Source organism: Dendrobates tinctorius, unplaced genomic scaffold (genome assembly GCF_039654945.1).
Source record: "Dendrobates tinctorius isolate UK_male_01 unplaced genomic scaffold, ASM3965494v1 ptg000064l, whole genome shotgun sequence".
Classification (NCBI taxonomy): Eukaryota; Metazoa; Chordata; class Amphibia; order Anura; family Dendrobatidae; genus Dendrobates; species Dendrobates tinctorius.
Genome location: NW_027361732.1, coordinates 6,445,108 through 6,459,844, shown reverse-complemented (window position 1 = coordinate 6,459,844; position 14,737 = coordinate 6,445,108). Strand labels below are relative to the sequence as shown.

General features: G+C 48.9%; 1 protein-coding gene across 4 annotated transcripts in view; it reads right to left on the bottom strand.

Moving 5' to 3' along the window:
- ZC3H13 (zinc finger CCCH-type containing 13) overlaps window positions 1-14,737 on the bottom strand; it is a 122,527-nt gene that overhangs the window by 67,629 nt on the left and 40,161 nt on the right. For all 4 annotated transcript variants that reach the window (XM_073580265.1, XM_073580266.1, XM_073580267.1 and 1 more), the window contains 6 exons: window positions 11,867-12,006; window positions 10,043-10,200; window positions 2,812-3,009; window positions 2,361-2,537; window positions 1,928-2,232; window positions 785-1,237 (listed from right to left, as the gene is read on the bottom strand). In XM_073580265.1, coding sequence (XP_073436366.1) covers window positions 785-1,237; window positions 1,928-2,232; window positions 2,361-2,537; window positions 2,812-3,009; window positions 10,043-10,200; window positions 11,867-12,006 — 1,431 coding nt within the window. The remainder of the gene's footprint in view (window positions 1-784; window positions 1,238-1,927; window positions 2,233-2,360; window positions 2,538-2,811; window positions 3,010-10,042; window positions 10,201-11,866; window positions 12,007-14,737) is intronic.

The window sequence follows — 14,737 nt, the reverse complement described above, 5'->3', positions numbered from 1 at the left end:
GGCAGGGGCAGCTGTGGCAGGGACAGATGGGCTCTGCGGTGGTGGCAGCGGGCTGTGCTCCGGTGCAGGGGCGGCGGCTCCGCCGGCGTTTCTTCGCAGCCCGGAGGCCCCCCGCACACCCCTTGCTGGGCACCGCCATGTTGCGGTGGCCTCCGGGAGCATGGATGCCGGCAAGATGGCCGCCGGTCCGGGGACGGCGCATGCGCAGCTTCAGATCTCGTGCCGAGATCTCGGGGGACGAGATCTCGCTGCCGAGATTTGAATCTCGCCCCCCGATATCTCGGCACGAGATCTGAAGCTGCGCATGCGCCGTCCCCGGACCGGCGGCCATCTTGCCGGCGTCCATGCTCCCGGAGGCCACCGCAACATGGCGGCGCCCAGCAAGGGGTGTGCGGGGGGCCTCCGGGCTGCGAAGAAACACCGGCGGAGCCGCCGCCCCTGCACCGGAGCACAGCCCGCTGCCACCACCGCACCGCAGAGCGCCGCCCGCTGCCACCACCGCACCGCAGAGCCTCGCCCGCTGCCACCAGCGCACCAGGTGCATTGCGACCATAAGACGCACCCCCACTTTCCCCCAAAATTTTGGGGTAAAAAAGTGCGTCTTATGGTCCGAAAAATACGGTAACACCAATTTGCCCCACTGCACAGAATGTTTTAGGTTCACAGTGTAACAAAGCGAGAACAAGAGCAGAGGAGGAGCTAACTTTTGTTGCATAGTGTCAGCAATAAAACGATAGAAAAATTTATTTATAATGGTAGCAAAATTTAGAGTAAATAACAATACCTTTTTCAGGGGGATCTGGTGCACGACCCCGTGCTCGGCCATTACGATCATTTCTGGCCTCATTTCTGGATTCGTTACGGGTGTCATTCCTAGATTCATTTCTGGTTTCAGACCTCGAAGATTCATCTCTCCCGTGACTTCTTCTGTAGCTGCGTTCATCATACTGTTCATCTTTCCGGTTAGACTCACGATTGTCTCGCTCTCTATAATCATGAGTGTCACGAGCAGAACGGGAATCCTTCTGCTCTCGGCTTTCTTTTTGGTCTCTATAGTCACGAGTATCTCTAGCCTCACGGCCCTCCCGGGTGTCCTTAGTCTCTCTTCGATCACGGTTATCTCGGATGTCTCTACGATCACGGCCATCACGAGATTCTCGTTCATCTCTGTGGTCTCTAGAGCCACTTGGTTCCCGATCATCTCGTTCTCTTTCCTTATCCTTTCTTCCTCTACTATCTAAAAAACGCAACAAGAAGCAGGTTAATTGTACACACATGGTAAAAGTATCAAATCTAGAAAGTCATTAGCTCCTTTCCTGATGATACATTTTCATTTTTTCCTCTCTTTCAAGAGCCATAACTTTTTTATTTTAAATTTAATGTAGTCATGAGGACTATTTTATTATTAATAAGGTGATACCAGACATGTTTTTATATTAAAAAAAAATGTTTTGGGTTGCCTTTTTTTTTGAGGAGGTGTAGTGATAAATGATTAAATGCTCCAGAATTACTTTTTTTTTTTCTTTAACTATATGGGTAAATTATGTATGTTGATAAATCGTATTTTCATGGACAGGGTGTTACCAAATATGTTTCACAAGGCTCCCAGATGCCATCCCAACACAGATGGAACCACTTTAAAGTTGCTGTCAGAAACATACAACAGGAGCTGAAAAGCTGCCATCAGAGCTAGCTCCAATTTCTGCCTTTGGAGTCAGGCGATGGCTGTATGGCACAGCCGATACCCACCATACGTGGTGCGGGCTCAGCTCCTGAACACTGACACAGGACAGTCCAATATATGCTATGTCTGAAGGAATAAGGCCAACATCACCTTTTCTTAGATAATCAGTGTCCTGTAAATTATTCTTAAAACTAGATTTATTACAGCGAGGCATCATATAAAGCATGCATATAGTGCACGTACCATCCCTCCTGTCTCTACGTCGGTCTTGCGAACCAGATGCCCTTTCCCTTTCATGCCTTCCTTTTTCCCTGACTGGGGATCGATGTTTGGATGGACTTCTCCTCCTCTGTGGTGATGATGTATGGGTGGTGTAAGGAGAGGAGGATGACCGCCTGGCGGATGGCGAAGAGGCTCTTTGATAATGAGGGGACGGTGATCTCCTACGACGAGGAGAGGGGGAGTGTCTGTGAACTGACGAGCCGGACTGTGAGGATGGGGAGTGGTGTCTTGAGATGGGAGAATGGTGACGTGCAGGAGTAACAGACCTATTGAAATAAATTATAAATTAACAGTGAAATTCTCCTCGGATAAAAACGCTACAACCAAGTGAGCCTCTGTACAGTTTAAAATCAATTATTTTCGTGTACAAAAAATCCAAATATTTAGTATCTACCTGCGGGAAGGGGAGATTGCACGTTTGTGCGAAGAGGATTTCACAGGTGTTGGTGAAGAAGTATGTCGCCTCCTGGAAGCAACAGGAGAATACTCTCTTGAATGGGAAGAATTGCTGCGAGAGCGGTCGGCTGGACTTGGTGATCGCTTCTGTCGATGTGATCCTTCAGATAAATCCCTATTCAGAAAACATATATAAACTCATTAAGTAATGCTGAATATACACTGTACATAAAAATGACTATGGTGTATAAGGGTTTCAGGTAAAAATTACATTTTCCATGAAAAGCCTTCTTAGTATTCATAGACAGAACTCCAATTTGTAGAAAGTCTTGCTAGGAATGAGAAGATTATACCTACTGGCTCCACATAGTAGACAAAGCAGTGGCAAGCTTACTGTCATTTTACAGCTCTAGGATTTCTCTAGCAATGTGGGATTTCCTGGTACTGACCTCTTTCTGTCTTTTTTGTCTCGGTGTTTATCAGCCTCCCTCCCTCTTTCCTTAACATCTTTCACTCTTTCCTCATTGCGCTCCTTGGCTTTGTGCTTATCTTTGTGCTTCTTTGAGAGTGAAACGTCTTCCTGAGCAGGTGGTGGAGGACTTGGTGTACGAGGTCCTTTCTTCTTGCTTTGTGCTACTTTGGAATGTCTGTATAAGGTGACAGAGGAGTTACCTAGGTATGTCATTCATCACGTACGCTCACATCGTGCTCCAATCATTAAATGCAGGTGCATGCAAACTTCCTCACCCAAAAAAGATTTTACAGTCACTTAATTCTACACTGATAGTAAAAAAACAGAATTTTTGGGTTACTTACCGTAAAATCTGTTTCTCGGAGCCTTCATTGGGGGACACAAAGACCATGGGTGTATGCTGCTGCCACTAGGAGGCTGACACTACGCACAGAAAAATGTTAGCTCCTCCTCCGCAGTATACACCCCACCGACCGGCACTAATTTCCTCAGTTAGGCCTCTTTCACACTTCAGTTTTTTGCATCAGTTCAAATCCGCCAAAAAGTCAGACAAGCGGATCCGTTCTTAACTAATGTGAACGGATGGAAATTGAAAGGAAACGCTGGCCGGGAAGGAGAGAGAGAGAGACAGAGAGAGACAGAGAGAGACAGAGAGAGACAGAGAGAGACAGAGAGAGACAGAGAGATTTTTTTTTGTCCGGCACCCAGAAAGAATTTCGGGTTAAATGAGTGTCTGGAGGATCCGCCAAAGAAAAAAACGTTACAAGCTCCGTTTTGAAATCTTTGAGGATGGTGACGGACAGCAACTTTCGGCGGATCCTCAAAAAAAAACGGATGCAACGGACAGCAATCCGTCACAATCCGCCATTAATGCAAGTCAATGGGGAAAAAAAAAACGGATCCTCAAAAAAAAATTGAGGATCCGTTTTTTTCAAAACCTGGCGGATTGTGACTGATTGTAAAAAAACTGAAGTGTGAAAGAGGCCTTAGTGAGAAAGCAGTAGGAGAAGTAACGAAATAGATTGTTCCGTTTCAAACAACTCAACTGTAAGTAACAAACCACTTAAAACAGGAGTTGAAGAACATGGAAGGGTGCTGTGTCCCCCAATGAAGGCTCCGAGAAACAGATTTTATGGTAAGTAACCCAAAAAGCCTGTTTTCTCTATCGCTTCATTGGGGGACACAGAGACCATGGGATGTCCCAAAGCAGTCCCTGGGGAGGGAGAAGCAAACTTCCATTAGGTCTGAGAACTCACCACCGCCGCCTGCAAGATCCTTCTGCCTAGGCTGGCGTCTGCCGAAGCATAGGTGTGGACCTTGTAAAATTTGGCAAACGTGTGGATGGAAGACCAGGTTGCAGCCTTGCAAAGCTGCAGCGCGGAGGCTCTGTGGTGCACCGCCCAGGAGGCACCTACCGCCCGGGTAGAGTAAGCTCTGATCCCAGGAGGGGCCACTCGATGCTTGACCTGGTAGGCTTCTAAAATTGCAGATCTGATCCAGCGAGCAATAGTAGCCTTGGAGGCCGGCTGACCTTTCCGCGCACCATCTGGAATGATGAAGAGAGAGTCTGTCTTCCGCAAGGGAGACGTCCTAGCCAGATAGACCTTCATCGCCCTGACCAGGTCTAGCTTGTTGAAGGAGCGCTCAAGAGGGTGAGTTGGACCTGGACAAAAAGGACGGGAGAACAATGTCCTCATTCAGATGGAAAGTGGACACTACCTTTGGAAGGAAAGATGGCGGAGGCCGCAGGACCACCTTATCCTGGTGGAGTACCAGGAAAGGGGGGCGACAAGAAAGGGCTGCCAATTCCGACACGCGCCGGATGGAGGTGATGGCCACCAGGAAGGTTACTTTCCAGGAGAGAAGGGATAGGGAAACTTCTCTGAGTGGTTCAAAGGGTGGACCCTGTAAAACCTCGAGAACCAGATTAAGATCCCATGGCTCCACAGGCGCGCGGTATGGTGGCGCCGCATGAGCCACTCCCTGAAGAAAGATCTTGACTTGCGGGAGGCCAACGTCTTCTGGAACAGAATGGACAGCGCCGAGACTTGACCTTTTAAAGAGCTGAGGGCAAGGCCCGCCTCAAGGCCTGTCTGGAGAAATGCCAGGACGGAAGGTAGTGAAAAGGACATGGGCGGAATGTCATTGGCCTCGCACCAAGTGAAATAGGCCTTCTGTACGATAATAATTCTTGGAAGACGATGGTTTTCTAGCCCGAATCATGGTATGAATAACCGGATCCGAAAAACCAGATTGTTTCAGAACCTTGGTCTCAACAGCCATGCCGTTAAATTGAGCCGCCGAGAATTGGGGTGGCAAATCGGACCCTGAGACAGTAGATCTGCCCTGTCTGGAAGTTTCCAGGGGGCGTCCGCGAGAAGGTTGACGATGTCCGCGAACCAAGACCTTCTGGGCCAATCCGGAGCGATTAGGATGACCGGAACCCCTTCCGCTTTGATTCTATTCAACAGCTTGTGAAGAAGAGGAAGGGGCGGGAACAGGTATGGAAGCTTGAACTGAGACCAAGGAATGGTCAGTGCATCGGCGCCCACTGCGAGAGGATCTCGGGCCCTGGATACAAACTGCGGGACTTTCCTGTTCAGGCGAGACGCTAGCAGATCTACGTCCGGAGTTCCCCAATGACGACAAAGCTGATGAAAGACGTCCGGATGAAGGGACCACTCTCCCGCCGCGAGACCTTCGCGGCTGAGAAAATCGGCGGCCCAGTTGTCCACGCCGGGAATGTGCACCGCAGATATTGCTGGGACTGAAACCTCCGCCCAGTGAAGAATTTTGGACACTTCCGCTAGAGCAGAGGAACTACGTGTTCCCCCTTGGTGGTTGACATATGCTACCGCTGTGGCATTGTCTGTCTGAATCCGGATCGGCATGTCCTTGAGGAGCCTCTCCCAATGAATGAGACACCGATAGATCGCCCGTATCTCGAGGACGTTGATCGGCAGGGCTGTCTCTCGAGTCGACCACCGACCCTGCACAGTTTGATTGCGAAACACTGCCCCGTCCGTTGTCACAATCTGCCAGTGAATCGGAAGGAATGACCAGCCCAGGGAAATGAGGGGTGACGTCAGCCACCAATTGAGGGACTGCTTGACCCGGTATGAAAGGCGAATTGGAAGATCCAGGGAAAGAACAGACCTGTTCCACCGAGACAGGATGGCCTGTTGGATAGGTCTGGAGTGAAATTGGGCAAAGGTAGACGCTTCGGTCGTCGCTACCATCTTTCCCAGGACTTTCATGGCTGCCCGGAGAGATGGAAGCCGTGAGCTCTGCAGCGATTGTACATCTCGCTGCAGAGAGGTTATTTTCTCTTCTGGGAGAAAAACCCTCGATCGGCGGGTGTCAAACAACAGGCCTAGAAACACATGACGCTGTGTCGGAACCAGGCATGACTTCCTTTTGCTGACGAGCCACTCGAAATTGGACAGGGTGTCGAGAACGATGGTAAGACTTTGGAGAGCCTGGTGAAAAGACGGAGCTTTGATCAGAATGTCGTCGAGGTACGGAAAGAGGACGAGACCTCTGATCCTTAACAAGGCCATCAACGCCGCCAAGATCTTTGTAAATACTCTGGGTGCGGTGGCGAGACCGAACGGCAGGGCAACAAACTGGTAGTGATCCTGGTGAATTGCAAAACGCAGGAATTTCTGATGCCCGGGAAAGATGGGAACATGCAGATAGGCATCTTGAATGTCCATTGAGCACATGAATTCCTGCGCCTCCATGGAAGCGATCACCGAACGAAGAAACTCCATCCTGAAACGTCGTAGTCGGACCCTCTTGTTCAGTAACTTGAGGTCCAGGATGGGTCGAACTGCACTGCCTTTTTTCGGCACTACAAAGAGGTTTGAATAAAACCCTGTGAATCGTTCTGATTCAGGAACGGGCACTATTACTCCAGAACTGAGGAGAGAGTCGATGGATGCAAAGAAACCCGGAACTAAGGTTGGGTGTTTTGGGGGTATGGACTCAAAGAAACAATCCCGTGGACGAGAAACGAACTCTATTTTGTATCCTGAGGATACAACATCCCTGACCCAAGCGTCTTCTACTGAGGCAAGCCAGACGTTCTGAAGAAAAGGAGTCGACCGCCTAGTTAGTAAGGCGCCTCGGGATTTCGTTGATAGTCATGCTGATGTGGACCGTCCAGATCTGGACCTGGAGGACCTGCCCTGGGAGGAGTGAGATCGCCAGGAGGGAGTGGGTCTGAAGGAGACTTTCTTCCTATCCTGATGTGCTTGCGGCCTTTGTTGGTTAGAAAAGGTTTCTGCCGTAGCGAAAAGGCGGAAAGACCGAAAGGGCCGAAACTGACGCCTTGGAGGAGGTCTACGAGGCTTGGATTGAGGGAGAAGAGAGCTTGTGCCTTCAGTGGCGTCCTTAATAATCTGGTCCAGTTGGGATCCGAAGAGATGCACTCCCTGAAAAGACAGATTGGTAAGGGACTTTTTTGAAGACAAATCCGCCTGCCAAGCCTTGAGCCAAATAGTACGCCGGATTGCAACCACGTTACTTGACGCCTGAGCTGCGCAAGACGCTGAATCCAATGAGGCAGAGAGCAGATAATCCCCTGCATGGGAAATCTGGTTGGCTAGTTCGGCCAATCGCTCTGGTTGGGCTCCACCAAGAATGCCTTGGCGGAGATCCTCTGCCCAAGTAGCTATGGCCTTTGCTACCCAAGAAGAAGCGAAGGCTGGGCTTAGCACCGTCGCAGCCGCTTCGAATTCTGACTTTGCTAAGGATTCTATGATCCTATCGTTAGAATCCTTTAGAGACGCCACACCTGAAATCGGGAGGACCGTGTTGTTAGACAGTCTGGACACGGGTGTGTCTACAGAGGGGGAAGCCGACCAGTTGTCTGTGAGCTCTTTAGGAAATGGATACAGCACGCCGAGGCGCTTCCCTCTTTGAAAGCGCCTGGTCGGATTTTCTCTTTCCCTGGTAAGAATCTTGCCAAACTCAGAGTGGGAGGCGAAGACTCTGGAAGGTGTTTCTGCCCGCCTGAACGAAACCTCCTGATCTGAGGGTTTCGCAGGGGAGTCTGAGACTTCAAAAGTGTGGTTAATCGCAGCAATGAGGTTCTGTACTGTAACCTTCATGTCCGCGTCATGGACCGAATTCAGCTCTAAAATCTCTTCGGATGGCGCATCCGAGAACGCTTCGCCTGACTCGGGTGAGGAGGCACGGGAAGGAGACTGCTGGGAAGGACTATGCGGTGAGATGGAGCGAGGAGAGGATTCCGGCTGGAGATCCTGTCTGGGACGTTTGCGGCTCCTGCTGGCTGGCTCAGATGGAGCCTCTAGAGACCTGCTGGACCCTGCAGAAGTGTCCAGGGGCAACTTATCAAGAACGGCCACCAGGGACAGACACCCTGGTGAGGTCTGCCACTGATTGTGATAGAGAAGAAGCCCAGCCAGGAATGGGGGGTTCACTCTCGCGCGGAGCAATAGATGGCTCCTGGGCGGCATCGGGCTGCATGGGATTGCTGCAGTCTAGGCAGAGAGGAGTGGACTGACCTGAGGGAAGTTTGCGATTGCAAGAGGAACAAGCAAAGTACTTGACCAAAGTGCAAGTGGGAGCCGGAGGGCGGGCACGATCAGGCTTAGTTAGACATAATGAAAGTCACTGAAGAAGTGCCGGAAGGTTGGGGGACAGAAGGCAAGGGGGGGGGGGGGGGGGGGGGTGTCAGGCTGCAGTTGTAGAGCTACTCACGGTCTGGTGTCCCCAAAAAGTGATGCTACACGGCTCGTCTGTCCAAGCAGGGCCCCAGCAGAGGCAAACGGTGTCCGGCTGACAGGCTGAGAAGATGGAGGTAGCCTGAGAGGATCAAGGAGGAACGTGCGCTTTCCGATGAAGATGGGCGGAGCTAGTTGCTGAGGCCGAAGAAGGGACCGCTCGCTGGCCAACAACAGGCTATGTGTATGGGGAGGTGGGCGGCAGAGAACAGGCGGGAGAAAAGCCCGCCTGTGAGGAGAGCGGGGGGGCGTGGCCGCGACGCTGGAGAAGGCCCAAAATGAAGCCGGGGCCTAAATTAATAGCGGCGGCCGCCTGTCAGCGCGGGGCGGCACAGAGGACCCGCAGCGCTGCCGCGGCCACCCACCTGGAGATCGTCGCCCGATGTCTGCCGGGCGGGAGAAGGCCGCCTAATAATGAAGGCGGCAGCAGAGCAAGGCTCACACCGCAGCCGGGGCCTGGAACAAATGCGGCGGTCGCAGGGAGGCGCGGGCGGCGTAGAGACCATGCAGTACTGCCGCAGCGACCGCCCCGAAGAATCCTGAAGCCGCCGAGGAGGACGCGACTCGGACCCCATACTTACCGGCGATCCGTTAATAGCGTCAATAAAGGTACCTGACATAATCCTACGCTGTCTGATCCGTCTTTTGTTGTGGTGTCCGCGCCTCATCCAACCGACAGGCTCTGGTGGGCGAGTGGGTGGGAGACGGGGGGGGGGGGGGGGGGGAGGACCATCTGGATCGCTGGCACGCACCTGTGCTAAGCTCTTGGTCCTGCTGCGGAGAGCTATGAGGATACGGGGTGGCAGTACACGCCGCACTCATAGTCTCTTAGTGGGAGTACAATTGTGACTATTCACACCAAGGTAGATAGGGGTCTAAAGAAAGACCCGTGTCCACCTCCTACTGACACTAAGCTAAACTGAGGAAATTAGTGCCGGTCGGTGGGGTGTATACTGCGGAGGAGGAGCTAACATTTTTCTGTGCATAGTGTCAGCAGCATACACCCATGGTCTCTGTGTCCACCAATGAAGCGATAGACTTAAGAAAAGTAACTTTCTCTATTTTTTTCATATCACAATCTAGTTTAGAAATTAAAATTTGAAATCTTGCAATCCTCACACTAAACACTGCAGCTACTTTAGACTCACGCTTCCAGTCATTAGCAACAATGAACAGATTCTGTCTGTTGTACAGACGCATCCAATACAAATGTTGAAAGGTCACTGAACAAAGGGAGAGCAGGGTCAGCAGGGTCATCACCTATTGGGTATGGTGGATCCTTGGTTATCAGCTCTGTATACAGGTGTTACCTGTCATATTCCTGCCTCTGATAATTGGCCTGCTGAAAACGCTACATGAAAGTATGAGTCTAAAATGAGAAGTGGACAGCTTGAAAATTGCAAGATTACGATGTGTTTTTGGAAAAGGCACAAAACTGTTCCATTAGTCTCTGCCTACCTCACTGGTAGCTCTGTTGGAAGAGGTGATGCCCCAGATGCCATTTTCTTTTCCTTCTTACTTGTAGGATTGCCAGATTTTGGACTGGATTTCAGTTTAGGAGACTTGCTGGATTTACTTGGTGATGGAGACATTTTAGCTACAACTTCAGGTGAAATCTACACATAAAAAAAACAAACTAAAAATGATGATTGCTTTTTCAACCTAACATTTTCTTTGCATATACACATTTTGCTTTTACCTATGCCCTCAACTAAAAAAATATTCCTGCTGTCTTATGGAGCAAAAAAATAAATAAAACTAAACCAGCCAAATCCTTTGATCGCATTTAGGCTGTGTTCACACGTCGTGTTTTTTTCGCGGCGGTTTTAAACGCGCGATTTTGCCGCGAAAAAATAGCATCCTATGGGATTCCGCAATGCTGTGCTAATGCTGCGGTTTTTTCCGCGGCGAAATCGCTTTGCGGTAAAAAAACGCAGCATGCTCATTAATTTAGCGGAATCGCGGCGATAACACCCACATAGGAATGCATTGTTCTGCTTACTTTCAGCATGTGGCTGTGCCCACCATGTGAAAAGTAAGCAGAACATTTGCGGATGGTACCCACGGTCCGGAGGAGAGGAGATTCTCCTCCGGGCTCTCTGTACCATATCCCTGTAAAAAATAGAATTAAAATAAAAAATATTGTTATTCTCACCTTCCGGCATCCCGCGCAGCCTTCCCGCCTCTCTCGACGCTCTAGGTCCCAGTAATCCTTTGCGAAAATGACCGCAATGACGTTGCGGTCTCGCGGTCATTCGCGCAAAGGATTACTGGGACCGGGAGCGTGGAGAGAGGCGGGAAGGCTGCGCAGGACGCCGTGAGAATAAAATATATTTTTTTTATTATTATTTTTTACATTTTATCTTTTACTACTGAGGCTGCATAGGCAGCCTCAGTAGTAAAAAGGTGGTCACACTAGTCAAACACTATGCTTGACGAACGTGACCAACCTGTCAATCAGTTTTCCAAGCGATGCTCCAGATCGCTTGGAAAACGCTAGCATTCTGCAAGCTAATTACGCTTGCAAATCGCTAGTTTTTCCGCGGTAAAATCGCGGGAATTTAAAATGCGATTTTCCCGCGGAATGGAATTCCGGAATTCTCGCGGTAACTTCTGCGAGGTTCCGCTACATGTGCACATAGCCTTACAGTTACAAATCCAGGATCTGAACGATATTAGCCATATTTTGTCACTCCACGTACCATGTGAGCAATCATAGAACTTGGGAGAAAATACAGCCTATGGTTAGGAAATCCCAGGTCTTGGGTAGATGTGATGCTGGAGAGCGGCCAAAATGATGTGATAAAAATTCAAAGTACTAGCATAGACCAGAAACTGGGGTGTTATAATGGAAAGTGAGTTTATGACAAGCCTTAATGAAAAACATTGCCTGTAATCCCTTGGTGAAAATGCAGAAAAATTGCAGCAAAGCTGTCTACCTGTCAAAATGTTGTGACCTGGCAAACAGCTGATTTTCCAGGCTGCAATACAAGGAGGGCCATAGCCTGGCCAAACAAAAAGCACTCATAATATAGACTTTAAAGGTAAAGAGAGGTTCCTGAGTAGATGTCCCATCCATGATGCCCATATGCTCTGAGGAGACATGTGCACAAGTATTGTCTTGAGACCAAGCCTTTTGTTCGGGGGCATACACTTTGGCAAGTAGTAATTGTAAAACAAGTCCAGAGAGGCTTCCACCCGATCCCTATAACGCTCATCATTGGCATCCTCATGCAGAGAAGTGACAAGATGATGCACACAGTTCCAACACTTTATTCTTACCTCCTTCTTAATTACAATCTCTTCACGTTTTTCTAGGTTTTCCTGCTCTAATTTCATTAACTCGCGTTGGATCTTCTGACGTTTCATTTCCAAAGATAATTCGTGGTCATAGTCGTAATTCACATCACCACTCTCTGAATCTATAACGGAAATGACAAGCATGATACTGTGAGGAAGGTTTTCAGCACATGGCTGGGTCCATGCTGTTCTGGAGGCAACAGGACTTCTTACTAGAAAGGTCTAAGGACAACGTGGCCTCTTATGGTTTTGTTCCTATGATATGAACTATTCCATGATCACACAATGAATAAATAAGTAGGAGATCTCTCACTGTTTAGGACACGCGAGCTGTGCATAACATACATATGGATCTTCTGCCTCATTAGAATAGTGCGCAGTAGGCACATCACAGCTCCCTAGAATTAGCCCATGGGCTACGACCTAAACCAGTGATTGCATGCTCTAATACAGACAGCGAGCACAGATCCACCAACTGTGCCAGAGATTGTGGCCAACTATATTTATTGACAAAAATAGAAGAGTTTACTGACACTGCCTACTAGTTCTACAAGGCGCATTAAGTGATTTAAAAAGAGGAGGCAAATATAGAGCAGAAGCACATGGATCTATTATAGCCTGCTTTAAAATAAGGTGAAAATCTATAAAATGCAGAGTATACAAGAATCTGTGTAAAAAAATAACTCCTTCACGAAATATGACGTACATGCACGTCGTGTCTCTGCTATTGATGTGGGCTCACGCTGAGTCAGCATCTTTCCCTGCACATGAGGACTGATTTAATCTGTGCAGAGCGCTTACTCCGGGCACAATGTACGGGCACTACAATGTACTGATGGGGCAGCACGGTGGCTCAGTGGATACCACTGCAGCCTTGCAGCGCTGGGGTCCTGGGTTCAAATCGAACCAAGGACAACATCTGCAAGACGTTTGTATGTTCTCCCCGTGTTTGCGTGGGATTCCTCCGGGTTCTCCGGTTTCCTCCCACATTCCAAAGACATACTGATAGGGAATCTAGAGTGTGAGCCCCATTGGGGACAGTGTTGATGTGTGCAAACTGTAAAGCGCTGCGGAATATGTTAGCGCTAGATAAAAAGATTATTATTATTACTGATGACTTCAACGTATTGGGCACTACAAGGGAAGAATTGCCATTTTTACTCTGGAACATCTATTGCTGCTTTTTTCTTGAAAACACCAGAGTCAAAATAGTCACCGCATCTGTAGAATAATTTCCAGAGGGGTGTAATTTCCAAAATTGGGTCACTTGAGGGGGAGGGTGGCTCTTTTTGAACTTGGGAGCTCTTTATATAGAGATCTATGATCATTTGTTGTCCAAGAGTCAAACAGCGCTCCGTTCTTCCAGAGTCTCGACATATGGCTAAGTAGTACTGTACAGTCACATATGGGGTATTGCCACATTCAGGAGAAACTGTAAGGGTGTGTGCACACGTCGCGGATTATGCTGCGGTTCCGCAGCGGATTTGGCCCTGCGGATCCGCAGCAGTTTTTCCTGCAGTGTACAGTACCATTTAAGTCAATGCACAATGAAAAACACAGTGCCCATGGTGCGGACTGTTCCACGCGGATTTGCTGAGGTTTTAAATCCGCAGCGGTTTGGCACCTGCTGCATGACAGGTGTCAAACCGCAGGGGAAAACCGCAGGCTAATCCGCAATAAATCTGCAGAAAAACCACAGGTCTTTTGACCTGCGGATTTAGACAAATCTGCACAGAAAATTCTGCAGCAGAATCGGCAATGTGTGCACACACCCTTAGGGTATGTGCACACTTTGCGGTTTCTGCTGCATTTCCGCAGCGTTTTTGGCTCTGCAGAAACGCAGCAGATTCTGCTGCGTTGTACAGTACCTTTATTTCCTATGGAAATAAAAAAAAGCTGTGCACATGCTGCGTTTTTTTCCGCGCGGTTTTGCTGCGGTTTTCAAAACGCAGCATGTCAATTGTTTGGTGCAGAAACGCTGCAGTTTTACACCTCATCCATTATGAGGTGTAAAACCGCAGGGCAAAACCGCAGAAAAAACGCAGAAAAACCGCAGAAAAACCGCAGCACTTTGTCCTGCGGATTTCCTGCAGTTTTCTCTACAAAATCCGCAGAGACAAAAAACTATGTGTGCACATACCCTTACACATTTTGGTGCCATTTTTTTAAAATTCATTTATAAGCAACAAACAGATGTACACATTTTGTAAATAACCAATGCAATGTATACACAATCATCATATGTTAGGCTATGTACCCAAGTTGCAACTCCCTGCCGCAGGTAAAACGCATGCAGAATTCAGATGAGTTTTCCTGCAAAACACAAGCGTTTTGCAAGCGTTTTTAGTTTGCAGAATGCTTGCGCTTTTCCAAGCGATTTGAAGCATCGCTTGGAAAAGTGATTGACAGGTTGGTCACACTTGTCAAGCATAGTGCTTGACAAGTGTGACCAACTTTTTACTATTGATGCATAATAGTAAAAGATAGAATGTTAATAATAATAAAAAAAAAAAAAAATAGGGATATACTCACCTACTGGCGGCCCCCGGAGTCGTCCCGCCCCTCAGTGACGCTGCTGGCAACTCCCTTTCCCAGGGATGCCTTGCAACAATGACTTCTGATGACGTAGCATCACGCGAGACCGCTACGTCATCAGAGGTCATTCGCACAATGCATCCCTGGGAACGGAAGATGCTGGCAGCGTGGCTGAGAGGAGGAAAAGGCTCCGGGGGCCGTCAGAAGGTGAGTATATCCCTATTTTTTTATTCTATTTTTTACAGGAATATGGTACCCAGGGCCTGGAGGAGAGTCTCCGCTCCTCCAGACCCTGGGTATCATCCGCACATGAAGTGC